The sequence below is a fragment of the Neovison vison genome, chromosome 6 (genome assembly GCF_020171115.1).
Source record: "Neovison vison isolate M4711 chromosome 6, ASM_NN_V1, whole genome shotgun sequence".
Lineage (NCBI taxonomy): Eukaryota > Metazoa > Chordata > Mammalia > Carnivora > Mustelidae > Neogale > Neogale vison.
Genome location: NC_058096.1, coordinates 5,213,751 through 5,230,212, shown reverse-complemented (window position 1 = coordinate 5,230,212; position 16,462 = coordinate 5,213,751). Strand labels below are relative to the sequence as shown.

At 44.1% G+C, this 16,462-nt stretch overlaps 1 protein-coding gene across 1 annotated transcript in view; it reads right to left on the bottom strand.

Moving 5' to 3' along the window:
* DSCAM (DS cell adhesion molecule) overlaps window positions 1-16,462 on the bottom strand; it is a 315,819-nt gene that overhangs the window by 73,303 nt on the left and 226,054 nt on the right. The window contains exon 17 of the mRNA XM_044250904.1: window positions 12,828-12,961. Coding sequence (XP_044106839.1) covers window positions 12,828-12,961 — 134 coding nt within the window. The remainder of the gene's footprint in view (window positions 1-12,827; window positions 12,962-16,462) is intronic.

Sequence of the window (16,462 nt, the reverse complement as noted above, 5' to 3'; positions counted from 1 at the left end):
CTGCAACCCAAGGTGCACCTAAAATCAATGATAAAAAAATATAATTTCTAATGCAACAATATTTGTTTCACTGTTTATGTAGAAGATCAACCAAAAGCCAAAGTAAAAATGTTGATCTATAGAAACTTCTTCCTTTTGGAATGAAATTTCCCTACATGGATTGGAGTAAGAAATAGTAGTCAAACTGTCCAGGGGTTCCTGTTCTCTGTTTGGGAAATTTAGTTGCACTGGGGTTATTGCCCTCTGATGCCACTCTATTCCCTGGATTGCCGCCATAATTCGGCACCATTTTTCGACTCTCAGAAGTGTAAGCAGAACATTGCCAACCGACCCATTTAAACAATTTGAAGAGGTTTTTTTTTTTTTCTTTATAACATATGTAAATGGATATTAAATGTGACTTTTCCTGTTGTCTTAAAATTTTAGCAACTGGCTTAACAAGTGAGAGTAGTCCCCCAGATGCTGGTACCTTCTCTCCAAACAAAAAATGTGAGGGCCTCCACAGGGCTTTCTGATATTTTGTCCATCTCCCATCTCTGAGCTCGAGAAGAGGCTAAGTCAGGAATAGGATATTCTTGTGGAGAGCAGTCTCTGTGCATTCCCACCTAGGGGTGCCAGGAATTTTGAGCTCCAAGCAAACCCCTCAGGGAGCTTGGGAGTCTGGAAGCTTATAGAGATTGGTGAGTCACACCTGAGGCTACGCAGAGTGGCTAAGGCTCCCTGCCCCCAGTGGGACAGCCAGCTGTGCTGGGGCTGGCTCTCACTTCCAGTGTGGTGGGTTAAGGATGCTTTTGTGTAGGCCCTGCAGAGGAGGGCAAGACTGGATGTCTTGGGACTGGATGTCTCCGGAGGTGTGAGATGCCTCCTGCAGAGGGCTGTCCTGTGACTCTCATAATCACGCGTCCATAGATGGTGCAAAATTCAAATATTGTTCACAAGCTTAAGAGGTGGCAACAGGTAAGAGAAAAGGAGCTAAATGGAAATAAAGAGCATCAGACGTTCATGTGCAATAAAGAAGCAAATTTGTCTAAAGCCTCCCCTTAATGCTCAGTCAAAAACACTTGTTCTAAGAGGGAGGATGGATATTGCTTACTTAGGAAACATTTTCCTCGATAGTTTTGATGAAATATAATAACTGATTATATTTACCTTCCATCAATTGTGTCTTTATTGGATACCAAATTTCCAAACACAATGATCTAATTATGTTGGGGCTGACTTGTTAATTTCTTTTTTAAAATTTTTATTTTTTAATAATTTCTTTTTTTTAAATTTTTTTTCAGCATTCCAGAATTCATTGTTTATGCACCACACCCTGTGCTCCATGTAGTACGTGCCCTCCTTAATACCCACCACCAGGCTCACCTCCTGGTTCACCACCAGGCTCACCTCCTCAACCTCCCATCTCCTCCCCTCCAAAACACTCAGTTTGTTTCTCAGAGTCCACAGTTTCTCATGGTTGGATTTGTTCATTTCTACGTGCATCCTGTTATGTGCCATTCCCTCCCAAACTCTGGTCAGTGAGAAGGGATCGATTTTATTTCCAGATTTCTCCTGCTATTTCCATTACATTGATGTAATGTTACAGAGACTCTGAAACATTGAGAGTGTGCAGGGACTAGAAAGGAATGTAAGGACTTCTCCTTCAGGGGAAGCAAGACAGAAAGTTATAACCTAAAGAAAAGCACACTCCAAAAGAAGGTTCCTAGGATTAATGAATCAAAAGTGGCAAAAAGAGAAATTGTTGGGGAGGAGAGACAGACGCTTTTCTGAATATTTAAATATTTAAATCTCTAAATATTTAATTTTCTGCTGGCAGATCTATAACTCTGTCGTCTCATCTTCAAAGTTAAGACAGAGATATTAGCCACTCTAGAAGATTTGTTTATGCCTGCAGTGTGAATTGATCTTGAATGGATAGCTCTAACTAAGCTGATAAGGGATGGCCAGAGCAATAGGACACCAGGGGACAACCATGAGAACTCACTGGACTAAAGATCTCTCCTTTGGATCTTGCAAAGAAAAGGTATGCGAGAGCTCTTAGCATGATGCCCATAATGGGAAAAACTAATAAATAGTTACTGTTTGTATTCACAGGCATTTACTGAGTTCAAGTCCAGTGTGTAGACTGTAAGCTAAGTTCCTTCCCCAAAGGAACAAGAAATGATCATATCATAACCTGGCAAACAGAGGATTAACTGAATGAAGCATAGTAAGATCCTGACAGGTTCCTGCTAAAATGTAGAAATAAAAATAATTTCAATTCCCTTTCTAAAACTCCAGCCATTGTTGAGGATATGATTAATATTTATATAATGCCTAAGAAAATAAATAAAACTTTGTGTATTTGATTTTTAAAAATATTTATAGCAAGTTTCCTTCATAAAACTTCAGACATGTTGGCTTCCCAAAAATTGTACCAGGAGTGGAAATTGCAGCTCATGAGATAAACCTTGCAATATTGAGACCAGATAGTTCTCATTCACTTGTTCTGCCTTTCTTATTATTGTTTTAGTTCTGATGCGTGGAGTCACAGAATTCTGAAGAACTCAACAGTTTGCTCCTTAAAAGAATGGAGAGGTTGCTGGAAGGTTGGTTTTCTCCCTGTGTTTCAGTGTCTCTCGTGAAAAGCCTGAGTCTATGGCATCTAGTTTCACTACAGAATTATTTTTGCCTCGTGGTTTTGGTGCAATCATCTTCCTTTCATATTTAAGATACTTCTTAATGGTAAATAAGCTAGAATAAATAAATAAATAATAAAATAAGTACATTTTATTTTAAATAAAAATAAATAAGAATTAACCACAATTAATTATTTTAAATGCTCTTTAGTGATTTCTATAAAGCTGGATATTTATCCAATAATTGCTGGATTCATTTCCAAATCCCTCATGCTATTTAGCTCGATGGATGACTTGCAAAGCCTCTAGCCTTTTCTCAGCCCCTCCACTGGCCACATCTGTCCTTGGTCTATACATCATGTATGGTCCTGATCTTTATTCTCCTTTGGATTACAGTCTCTCATGTCCTCACCATCTCTCCCATGCTGGATGGGTTTCAAACTCCCTGAAGGTGGCCTGGCTACACCCCTCCCTCTATGATTTCCTGGGGATCGTAGGTCCCAGCATTGCTAGAGTCAGGACCCACCTGCTACTAACATAAAAGGCAACATCTGTTGCATTAAGTTCACTAATGACCTAGAAATTATTTGAATACAATCGAGAATAATTATATAGAGAATGACTATGGATTCACAGGCAGCTCAGACCAAATTATTCAGCGTATCTCATGGATATAAAAAGAATTCCACTTAAAAAATTTCAATTAATTTTTTAATGAAAAACTAATTCTATCAAAGAAGTATGGTGCTTTAAAAAGCTCTGATATCTAATTGTTTTTTTTTTTAAGACTCGAATGTTCTGATTTTCTGGATAGTATGTTCACAGCAGTGATTTAAAAAGCCTCCCCCTGAGCAGAATAAGCAAAATAGGCAGCTCTTTTAATTATTGGACAACGACTCTTTGAGGACATGTAAAATCTTTCTGTTCAGTGGCAGAGGAATGACCTGGATGACGTTATGAATAAGGAGTTAGCTGGATCAATTTAGGATTTGTCTTTGTTCTTTAAGTTCTCATGTATAATACATTCTGATCTGATTTTCATTTTATTTCCCTATTTTCACCTCCAGAAGAAGATAATGGATCATGAAGGCTGACCCATAGGGGTAAACTGGGAGGGTCTGCATGCATAGTGGGAAGAGGGTTTTCAAGCTACTTGCTCCATCCAAGTCAATTTTGATGGTTTCCTCTGAACTTTCCTGAGATGATTGTAATTGCTATATCTGTGTCTGTTGGATACTTTTTAGAAAGTCTTCCAAACAACCTATTTTGGCCTTCCAATAATAGAAATTATCATTTTGTAAAGGATTAAAGTTGATGTGCAGAAAAGCACAGAAGAAGCCAGAGTCTTCATATTACTGTTTTAGAATCAGCACCGTCCAATTAGCCAGACTGGCATCACTGGGTACTTTCTTTTCCCAGGCTCTTTTTTTTTTTTTAAGATTTATTTATTTATTTATTTGACACAGAGAGATATCACAAGTAGGCAGAGAGGCAGGCAGAGAGATGGGGGGGAAGCAGACTCCCCCGTGAGCAGAAAGCCTGATGCAGGGCTTGATCCCAGAACCCTGAGATCATGACTCGAGCTGAAGGCAGAGGCTTAACCCACTGAGCCACTCAGGTACCCCTCCCAGGCTCTTTTTAACAAAATCTTCTTCATTCACTATAATTTTGCCTCATCTCTTCTCTGTGGTCACCCCACCTGCCATGCAAATGATCTATCTGTATAAATGTTTTATTAATCTGACTGGATCGCTATCACTTATTTGATGATGAACAAGCAATTCATTGCATTCTTAGCCAACTTCTGGCTACTCCATAGTTTCTTGCTTTGCCATCACAGAAAAGAGAGGGCCACCATCAGGTCTTTCAGACAGAACTATGGAAGGATGATTTCTATGTCCGTGATTTAAAGACACAGCATTTGACCTAATTCCTTGTGAGATTGAAAGCATCTCTAAGTACATAAGATACTTTCCTGCCTTATGAACCAGAAACTTCATTATACAGTTTAACCTCTATTGGATGACCCATGGCCATTATCCATAAAATTTAATTCAACACAACATTTTCTGAACATCCACTATTTCAGAATAATACCAGGCTTTCTAAAGGCGGAACAGTGGCTAGCTGGAGGCCTGCCCTTCAGCTGACAAGCCACTCTGGGTGGCCCAGTATACCGCCGTTAACCGTAATGCAAAAGGTTGTAGTTATGCCAAAATGAGGCTGAAAAGCAGTGCTGGGAACCCTTCAGGTGAGACAGAGCCAGCTTCCCAGAAGGCCATTGGCTGTCAGGGTGAAGGGCCTGGACTCTGAGCTCAGACACGTGTGGGTTGCCACCCCTGTCTTTGCCTTGCAACATGCATGTCCTGGCCACATGGCACATGCTCCACTTCAGTGTCACTATGGCGAGGTCCTAATAACCCCACCTGTATGTGGTAATCATGAAGATTAACTGATGAAAATAAGTATCATTTAAGATGTGGGTCATGGAAGCAATTTTGTGAGTTATGACAATCATTTACAAAATAAAATGGAAAAGGAAAAAAAAAACTACCAGAAAGGGAAATATCAGAGTGCATCACATGGAGCAAGAGTAAACTCTGTCTATGAACCTTTTAGTGTGTGGGTGCTAGATTATGCTTGTAAGATGCATTTCCTGTTGTGAGCCATGAAGAAATACACTTAGAAATCATAGGCATAAAATGTTTAGTATAGAGCAAATTCTCAAAAACGGTGGAATAAATAATATAGCATTTAAGTTAAAACTTCAGGATAAAGACTTTAAATGAGAGGAGGATGAAAGGGAAAAGGCAAGGAGGACCCAAGGCATGCACACACACGGGCACACGTGTGTACACACACACACACACACACACACGTGCGTGTGTGAGATCGGGGATGGCTTAAGAACTGGCTGGGTAGGGTAATGGAATAGGAGATAGGAGACTGGATAGGAGTTGGAGCTGGACTGTGGAAATCTGTTCAGGTCATCTTGAGGATTTATGTAAAATGGGAGAAGATCTAGAATGTGAAAGAATGGTGATGACAGCAATGCGGACACCGGACTGGCCCTTGAGACTGGCAGTGGGAAGGCTTCTGACCTAGTTTGGTTCCCTACGTGAGGACCTGAAGCTGGGCAATGGTGGTAGACATGGGAGAAGGGAGAGGATTGAAAAGATACTGTGCAAACGACATTGCAGATAAGGGGCTGATATTCAAAATCTATAAAGAACTTCTCAAACTCAACACTCAAAAAACTAAAAACCTAGTCAAAAAATGTGGCGGGGGGGTGGGAGGTTGGGGTACCAGGTGGTGGGTATTATAGAGGGCACAGCTTGCATGGAGCACTGGGTGTGGTGAAAAAATAATGAATACTGTTTTTCTGAAAATAAATAAATTGGGAAAAAAAAAAAAAAGAATGGCCAAAATTAACAAAACAGGAAACAACATGTGTTGGAGAGGATGTGGAGAAAGGGGAACCCTCTTACACTGTTGGTGGGAATGCAAGTTGGTGCAGCCTCTTTGGAGAACAGTGTGGAGATTCCTCAAGAAATTAAAAATAGAGCTTCCCTACGACCCTGCAATTGCACTCCTGGGTATTTACCCCAAAGATACAGATGTCGTGAAAAGAAGGGCCATCTGTACCCCAATGTTTATAGCAGCAATGGCCACAGTCGCCAAACTATGGAAAGAACCAAGATGCCCTTCAACGGATGAATGGATAAGGAAGATGTGGTCCATATACACTATGGAGTATTATGCCTCCATCAGAAAGGACAAATATCCAACTTTTGTAGCAACATGGACGGGACTGGAAGAGATTATGCTGAGTGAAATCAGTCAAGCAGAGAGAGTCAATTATCATATGGTTTCACTCATTTGTGGAGCATAACCAATAGCATGGAGGACAAGGGGCGTTAGAGAGTAGTAGGGAATTTGGGTAAATTGGAAGGGGAGGTGAACCATGAGAGACTATGGACTCTGAAAAACAGTCTGAGGGGTTTGAAGTGGCGGGGGGGGTGGGAGGTTGGGGTACCAGGTGGTGGGTATTATAGAGGGCACAGCTTGCATGGAGCACTGGGTGTGGTGAAAAAATAATGAAAACTGTTTTTCTGAAAATAAATAAATTGGGAAAAAAAAAAACTAATAGTAGCAAAAATAAAAAAAAATAAAAAAAAAATGGGTAGAAGACACGAATAGACACTTCTCCAAAAAAGACATAAAAATGGCTAACAGACACATGAAATACATCACAAACCAAAACCACAATGAAATATCTCTTTACACCCATTAGAATGGCAAAAATTAACAAACAGGAAACAACAAATGTGGTAAGGATGTGGAGAAAGGAGAAATATCCCTCTCTGTTGGTGGGAATGCAAGCTGGTGCAGCCACTCTGGAAAACAGTATGCCGGTTCCTCAAGAGGTTAAGAATAGAGAAGGGAGTTGGGCTAAATTGGAAGGGGAGGTGAACCACGAGAGACTATGGACTCTGAAAAACAATCTGAGGGGTTTGAAGTGGCGGGGGGGTGGGAGGTTGGGGTACCAGGTGGTGGGTATTATAGAGGGCACGGATTGCATGGAGCACTGGGTGTGGTGAAAAAATAATGAATACTGTTTTTCTGAAAATAAATAAATTGAAAAAAAAAAAAGAATAGAGCTACCTTATGACCCAGAAATTGCACTACTAGGTATTTACCTCAAAGATACAGATGTAGTGAAAAGAAGAGGCATGTGCACCCCAATGTTCATAACAGCAATGTCCATAATAGCCAAACTGTGGAAGGAGCTGAGATGTCCTTCAATAGATGAATAGATAAAGAAGATGTGGTTCATATACACAATGTAGTATTACTCAGCCATCAGAAATGATGAACACCCACCATTTGCATCAACAAGGATGGACCTGGAGGGAGTTATGTTAAGTGAAGCAAGTCAAGCAGAGAAACACAATTATCATATGGTTTCACTCATATGTGGAACGTAAGGAATAGCACAGATGACCATATTAGAAAGGAGGGAAATCCAAAGGAGGAGAAATCAGAGAGCTAGATGAACCATGAAAAAATATGGACACTGAGAAACAATCTGAGGGTTTCAGAGGGGAGGAGGGTGGGGGAGGGGTAACAGGGTGATGGGTATTGAGGAAAGCATGTACTGTGATGAGCACTGGATGTTATACCTAACTAATGAATCACTGAACACTACACCAAAAACTTATACTATACAGTGGCTAACTGAATATAATAAAAAATAATGTAAAAATGGTTTAAAAAAAAAGAAAAGATATTGTGGAGAGAGGATTCTCACGACACTTGTCACTTCACAGATGCTGTTCCCTCTGGTTGTAATACCCTTCTGTCCAGTAAAATGTCCCCCCTGCAAGCCAGGGTTATATGTACATCCCAAAAAACTGATTCTGATCCTACTGTTTGAGTGACAGCCCCTTGCCTGTGCTCCATGTCATTCTGTCCTCTGTATGTCCCACTTGTGTCCTTTGCCACATTACAGGAACAGTGACCATCTCTGGTATTTTCTGCCCCCCCTAGAACCAGGAACTCCTCAGAGAAAGGCAGACACTCCATTCTTTATCATGACCGTCCCATGGTCGCCATTGGAGTTGTTCTACAAGATGCTATGGTTTTCCTGTCTTCTGGGTATATGTTGGGATTGGATTCCTTGTTCTCTTGTGGTTGGGGGAAGCCCATGTTATGCCTCTGTCAGACCCTCTGGAGGAGTACTTCTCACTGCCATAAAACACGCATGTGGACAATATAGAGGAGAACTACCACCAACTCACAATGGATGTGGATGTGAAAGACACATAAAGCTGTTTGTGTAAATCCCTGAGATTCGAGGCCTCTGGTCAGAGGTCAAAGGGTATCGTTACATCATTAGCTTGGCTGGGAAACAGGGAGAGAAGGGGAGCAAGAATGAATTTGGTTCTGGACACGTTGTATATGGTGGAGTCTTGACGGAGACATGGATGGAAGGAAGTAGGCAATATGGGACTAAGTGGTCCTCTAAGATGGTTGGGGTCGGAGAGAAACATTTTTGACCTTCGCAACTTTAGATGATAATTAAATTATAGGAACAGATTCAAGGATTCATGGAGATAATAAAGATTAAGAAAAGAGAACGAAGGAAGAGTGTTGAGAAATGTGTACATTTAAGTATGGGTGTTGAGGGGGAGGGGTCAATGGCCTTGGACAGCCAGTGGAGGCTTCAGAGACAGGAGCAGTGTCCAGGGACATGGACAGTTATAAATAGGGTCAGTCAGGAGACCCCACTTGACGGTTCCATCACGGCACTCCTGTTTGACTTGAGACGACTCTACAATTCTGGGTTTCTGAAGCCACTGTCTCTTGTCCTCAGATCCATGATTTATTAAATCCAGGCCTTGGGGAGGGGATGGCAGGTATAGGGCAAATGCACATCTGCTACTTTGGCTCAAAAGTTACCTAGACCTGGCAAAGGTTACTTTCCTTGCGTCCCTGAGACTTGCTTACGTCTATGTAGTGGGCTACACTGAGGGGAGTTTAGTTGCTGGAAGTCGTCTTCTGGATAAGGAGAGTCCGGAACGTTCTCCTCTGCTCATGCAGCACCGTCAGCTGAACACCTGGGCGGTGCAGGGACTGGGTCACATTGATCTCTGAACCCGGAGGAACTGATGTGGGGCACGGCTCGTTGATATTACTTCAGGCTTTCGGACTTCGTTCCTCAGTGCTGAGACGTTTGTGTGCCTGATTTCACGGTTTCATCTGCTTAGCACTGTGAAAGAGACACTTTCTCCATCCTCACGCTTAGCGAACACACGGGATTTCCCGCGGCTGCTTTCGTGCAGGGAGGAGTGCTAGAGAGGAGATCGGCCTCGCTCCTTTCTCTCTGGGACCTTCAAGTGTGTGAGCTGATCATTCCAACCATCATCTATGAAGGAAAACTAATAGTCACGGCCCCAAAATTACATGGGTAAGTTCCTGCATCAAATGAATCTTAAGATTTTGCAGCTTGAATCTTTGCCTGGGAAGGAAGGTCGACGTGTCAGGCGCACCTGCTGGTCCCTCACGGTGAGCGTCCCAGCACCACCAGACTTGAGGTGAATTTGCAGCTTCTGTCTGGCCACATATGCAATTTCCAATCTGAGTATCTTTGACTAAGCTGTCCGGAGAGGACACAACGATACCAGTGCCTGTGATTAGACAATAGGCTTTGCGCATTATGGAGAAGAGCCTGGGGCTTGTCACAGGTCCTTTCTCTGGGGTCTTTAGAGGAAATTTGTATCAGCGAGGAGGTTAGCTGAGGGAGTCCCTCACAGGGCAACAAATTACAGAGTGTGTGGTGTCCTCGTTTACCTTCCCATGTTCTACATTCAACTATGAGATCATTTCAAAGAACAGAACGCCGGAGAGATGAACGAGAGAAATACACAGAGCTCACACTGCCCTCTGGTGTTTCTGCAGCCACATAGCGGACGCGTCAAAGCGTCGCAGGGGTGCCCCCAGCCAGTCTCCGGACTTCGCAAATCACAGAAGCTCGGGAGGAAACAAAGTGCCTCTTCCCAGTAATTTATACTCTTCCTAATTCCATGTGAAAAAAAATAACGGGTCGTATTCTCAAGTGTTTCCCTCCGAAGAGAAAGGCATTAGTCCTCGCTGCTCTTTCCTTAGAATATATTATTTTATTTTAAAAATAGGTTTCCTATGGGAAATCACTGTACCTCCCACTCAGTTTTTCTGTCACCCTGAAAGAGCTTTAAAAATAATGTCTATTAAATGATCAGGGCCTTGTGGTCTTAAGCGAGGTTTGAAGTAGATGAACAGCCATGTGGCTCGAGAGACAGACCGCCTGATTCTGGTTCACTTCACATTACTGAGGTCCGCTCCGGGACTCTGGACCTTCCTCGAAAAACTTACATGCTGCTGCCTGGAAGACCACAGGCACCTCGTAACGGTCCTATTTCTGGGTCCATAGTATTCTTTAATATTGTCAAAAGCAGCACAGAGACACCTAGCTCGTGGCAGTCAGATACTAAATAGGTGAAAAATCTGATTGTTCCTTCCCATCTTTTCTGGTTAGTTGGATCTTAGGAGGGTCGTTTTTGGAAGGGTCTTGTTGGGAAGGTCCTGGGTGGTCGAACTCCAGTGTCCTGTGCTTGGAGAGACCATGGAAACCCCTTCCTTCTCCACCCTGTGGACAGTTCGATCATGGCTTCTTGCCATTCTATGGTGCGGAATTCATTGGCTGGAGGACAAGGACTAATGTGGCACCCGGCATCCGCAAGTGGGACTGTCTCCCCCATGCATCGGTCTGTCTGCACCAACTGCAAACGATCCAGGTGTGGTTGTTAGCGTAGAGATAAAGAGCAGACGTGGGGAGGTGCTGTTGGTGTTCTGGGTACCCTGCTGCTCTCTCTAGGCTGTTGGACTCAGAACAGCAGATGTGGGTCCTACAGGAAGTAGATGGATGAACGAGCAAAGAGAGATAACGGAGCGTTCCAGATTCGAGTGGAACGCAGGTGCGGCTTACTCTAGCAATGGTTTTGTCTCTCTTTGGCAGAACAGTTCTATGTTGGGGCTGCGGAGAGAATCAGGGTCTGTGCAGGGGTCCTCCGTGAACCGCCTCTCTGAGCAGCAGACCACGACTGCCGGGCGCTTCCTCGCAGCACTGCTTAGTGAGCATCTCTGCGCTGTGAGGGTAGGATGGCAGGTGGGAATTAACAGCATGTTTTGAAACCAAAGTAGGAACCTGCAAGAAAGTCCTGGAGCTCATGTTCGACCATGTACATGTGGATTGTTACTTCAGCTCCAGAGGGGCTGCTGCTGACCGGCGTTCTCCAGCAGAGACGTGGGCCTCTGCGAGCTCAGCACATACTCTCCCTCGTCTCGCCGCTGCTCGTCACGCTCACTCTCTGGGGTGCTCCAAGGCCTGGGGGACCCCTACAGACTCCAGACTTTGGAAAATGTATCACTTTAATTGGAGAATTAATTAATTAAATTAGTTTGAGAATATGAGTCAGCCTTAAAAAGGAAGGCAGTCCTGACCGCTGCTACAGCATGCTGACCCTTGGGGACACAGTGCTCAGTGAGGTGAGCCGGTAGCAGAAGGACAAGGGCTGTCGGGTCCACAGAGACAGAAAGCAGAGAGGCGGCTGACCGTGCTGGCAGGAGAGGACGTGGGAAGTTGGTGGTTCAGGGACACGGAGTTTCAGTTTGGGAAGATAAGAATGTTCTGGACGTGAACGGTGGGGACGATCTCCTCATAGTGTGAATGTGCTTAACGCCACTGACCTGGGCGCTCAGAAATGATGAAGATGGCAAGTTGTATGTGAGGGAATTTTACCACAATACAAACCAAAGTTAGTTTGCGTATTCCTTCCACAAGTGCTTCCTGAATGACTGTGCATGTCAGGTTGTGTGGCCCAGCGGAGGAGGGGTCAGCTATGGTGCCTACCTCTGAAAATGCCTTACATATTCCTATGTAGATATCACGAGTTTTTTGTCCCACTTTGGCTTTCTTTTCTCTAAAATTTCCCATTTGGATCTGCTTTTGTATCTGGTCCACAATACAGCTTAGGTCTATAATTATGACTTGGTAGTAATAATATTAATGAAAATAAATACAGCACTGGGAAGCATTAATTACCCTAACTTAATTCTGTCACAGTGAATGAGGCGGACCACATAATTGTCAGGGTCACAGATCCTCAGCAGAGGCCCCCGTGTCTGACACAAGAGGGACTTTCTCACTCTCCTTCAGTGGGGGATGGGGCTCGGCAGGAGGAAGGGGTGGGAGGTGGGAACACAGGAGGGAGGGCGGAGGGAAGGGGGGAAGCCAAGGAGGGCCTGGAGTGCACATAATGACGAGTCCAACAGCAAAATCAATAGGTGCTGTCCACTGACTCTCAATTAAGGCACAATTAAGACCTTTGGGTTTTGATTTTGAGAATCCGGCTGGCAGTTTTGTGGGAAGTCACCAAATAAACAATAATTCTAGACAATTGTGTCCCTTATAATGATTCAGATGGGTATTTTCAAATGAGGCATAAATGAGGATGTTGCTTTGTGGTGGAGACAACGGGAGGAAAAATAAAACCCGTGGAAAGACCTAAGTAGGCGGGAAACAAAGGAACGAAACTCTCCCCAGGGAGCCCTCGCCGCTCATTTCTGGAAGTTGCTTGAAAGGCACTTGGTTATTTACCAACTTACTGTGGGGTAGGGGTGGGAGCAGAATACGGTGTACTTTCGGATGATGCCGTTCAGCTTGAGAGGGGGAAGCCAGGACACAAACACCATGGAGGCTGAGGCCGCGGCTGCCTTCACTCCTGCAGGAGGACCTGGAACTAGAAGAGCAGTGCGTTTAGTCACAGTGATGGGGCTTCACCTGGCGCTCACCCCACGCTGCCCGACAAGACCCTCACTCCAGCTGGGCCCCTGGTCAACTCTTCGAGGATCAGTGCTGACAGGAGACAGAGCTCCACCGGGTCCCCTCGGAATCCACATGCGTAAATCCCAACCCCAGAAGCTCAGATGATGACCTTATTTGGAGAAGGGGTCTGTTGAGAGATGATCTAGTTAAATGACGGTCTTTAGGTGGCCCTCACCTAGTAGGACTGGGATCCTTATGGGAAAGGGGGAAATGTGGACACAAAGATAAAACAATGACAGAGGAAGAAGTTGGGCACCAACAAACCAAGAAGTCTGCAACAGACTCTCCCTCACAGCCCTCGAGGGAACCAACTTGGCTCATGCCTTGATTTTGGACTTCTGGCCTCCAAACTGTGAGACAGCGCATCTCTGTTGTTGAAGTCCCCTGTCTGTGATACTCTGTTCCAGCAGCCCTAGGCACTGACAGTCTCTCTCAGATGAGAGATAGGTGAGCCCCACTAGCTCTGTCCTCTGCCCAACTTTAATAAGAATTCTGTTAAGCCAGTTCAGCCAGAATCCCCTCAATAATTGATCACTCTTGATACACAATTAACATCTTCATTCTCTACCATACCCCAGGTAATACCTGATCATCCTCGCATGCCTTCAGCAAAACCCCTGCTCGGTCCATCTGGTCAGAACGCCCCTCATCTCCTGTCCGTAATTTTCCACCCAGTGACCCTACTCCTTCCTTCCATTTCTTGGCTGTAAATTCCCCCCCGTCATTTGCATTTGAAGTTGAGCCCAGTCTCTTTCTCCTACCAGGAATCCCCACTAAGGTGGTCCCCACACGTATACTTCACAGCGGTTCCCCTGAATAAAGTCTGCCTTGCCACTCTTTAACAAGTGCCACGAATAGCCGCGTCTTCCACAGAACTCATACATTCGGTTGAAGCCCCTGTCTTCCAAGCAGCCGTCCCTCCCCATTGTAGCCCCTTGTCATGTCCTGCCTCTGAACAGCTGGGGAATTTAACTTCTTGTGCTGCTACAGAGTTTGGCCTTGAACGGGCTGGGGATGTACATATTGCCTCCTGAGTTAGAGAGAAATGAGGACAAACTTCCACAATCATCATGGACCACTCTTCCTTGCCCCAAACACTTGGCAATGCATCCTTTTGGGCTGAGGGAGGGATAGAAATACTTTTAATGAGGATAGACTTTTGTGTCGGAGATTCACAGCTTGCGTAGACAACACACACTCTTCTGTAACCCATTTAAGAAGGTCGGATATGGTGTTAACAATATTAAGCATAATTTGGGAGCAAGCTTGAATGTCTGTACCCTCTCCCCAATCTTTCTGTTTTCCAGATTGAAGAGGGAGGATGCAGTGAGGTAGACAGGCTACAGGGGGAGGGGGAAAGGGCATTAATGTTGCTACTAGATAAGCCTCGAGGATCTTGTTTTGTTCCTCACTGGCCTGACTGTCCACAGTGCTATCACACTGTCCACGTGGAGAGTGTGGACACTCTCCACCCCTTGCTGGGGTTTGCCATGCCCAGCACTACCCCTGCCAGCTTCCTTCTAGAAGCCCAAGTGCTTGGGCAGCAACCACGGGAGGCTGCTCAGCAAAAGGCAGTCATGCTTATTTCCACCTTGTTTGTGACAGTTACCCTCATCATGGTAATGCGGTTTAATTCATTATGTAAACCAATGAAATGTGAGTGCCAAAGAAAGCCGTTTCGGTGACAATTAATGGGACTTCTTTGGAAAATCTTTCTCAATGGTAAGTTAAAAAAAAGAAGGTTTGGGTGCACCTGGGTGGCCCAGTCATTAAGCATCTGCCTTCTGCTCAGATCATGATCCCAGGGTCCTGGGATCGAGTCTTGCATTGGGCTCCTTGCTCAGTGGGAGGCCTGATTCTTCCTCTCCCTCTACCTGGTTATGCTCTCTCTCCCTCTGTCAAATAATAAAAAAAAAAAATCTTTAAAAAAAAAAAAGAAGAAGGTTTGGCAAGTTTTGGGCCAAGATCACTGAGAAAAATGATATATATAGTGAAAATCAAGATGAACCAGTTAAAAAAAAGTCTAGCAGAGAGATTGTTGGTGCACGGCGGCATGCTTTACTCCACTCTCAGGAAGCCAAAGCCGGAAATAGCAGGTGATCCACGCTGGAAACAGTCATGGAACTGATGACATAGAGATCTCTTCACCCAAAACTTAAAGAAATGAGACCATGTTGTTTAATTAAAGAATGGGAAGAGACAATCTGAGGGTTTTGGAGGGGCAGGGTTTGGGAGGTTGGGTGAGCCTGGTGGTTGGTACTATGGAGGGCACGTATTGCATGGAGCACTGGGTGTGGTGCATAAACAATGAATTCTAGAACACTGAAAAGAAATTTAAAAAATAAAAATTAAAAAAAAGAATGAATAGAGAATCAATTTCTATTTGGATAAGTTAAAATAAATGTACATTAAACATACCTTCAAGTATGTCACTTGGTCACTGTAAACCTTAGTGACTCTTTGCTTTGATTATTTCCATTAACTTGTCTTGGTTATATCAGGTCAAAGGGCTTTCACTGCGTTTACTGTGTAAATCCCCATCTGACTCCTCATACACTGATGTATGATCTGTCTTGTGTAACCTTTCCTTCTAGGGTTGTTAGAATTTTACACAAAACAATGTTATATCACTGTGCTGGAAGGTGTGAATGCTACATTCTCCCCGAGGGCTTCTGTTCAGCTCTACGTTTTAGTTCTCTGTCCTGGCCAAATTCATCAATTTCTCCAACAAACCTTAGTCTCCTCATCTATGAAGTCGGGACAATACTTGTACCTATTTACAGTTTTAGTGCTAGGATTATGAGAGATACTGCCTCTAAAGAATTTATATGGAGTTTTGCATACAGCAGACACCAAATAAATCCTAGTGATCATTTGTAAGGACAATCTTCATTTCCTTATGCTGCACATCACTAAAGGATCCCAGCCTTTACTAGGATGTGACCCAGTGTGGAACTATAAACACCAGATGTTGAGAGTTACAGAAAACAGATGGTGTAGGATGGTCTGTCTGGGACATATTTTCTTAAAACATTCTTAGTCATCAAGTTACATTTTGTTAATCTGCTCTTCAATAAAGAATGCTGCTCCAGAGAACCGTCTCTCCTGTGTTCTCCTGATTTGTCTATGCCTCCCTGCTGCATTCGAGAAGCTCTTACAGCTCACGTAGCCCATCCCCACAGAGATCTCCACTCAGATTCACAGGCGCCTTAGACCTACCATGTCCCAAACTGGGATCACCATCTCCCCTTCCAAATCTCCCCTCCTCCTATACCCACTGCAGGAGATGGCACAGCGATGTGCCACTTCGCAGTTGCAAAAGCCAGAAGTTAGAATTTCCTCACCTACCATTCCCCGCAGGATGTGGAAGGTTAGGGAACCCTTTAGACCTTCACGTGGACATGGTTAGTCATTG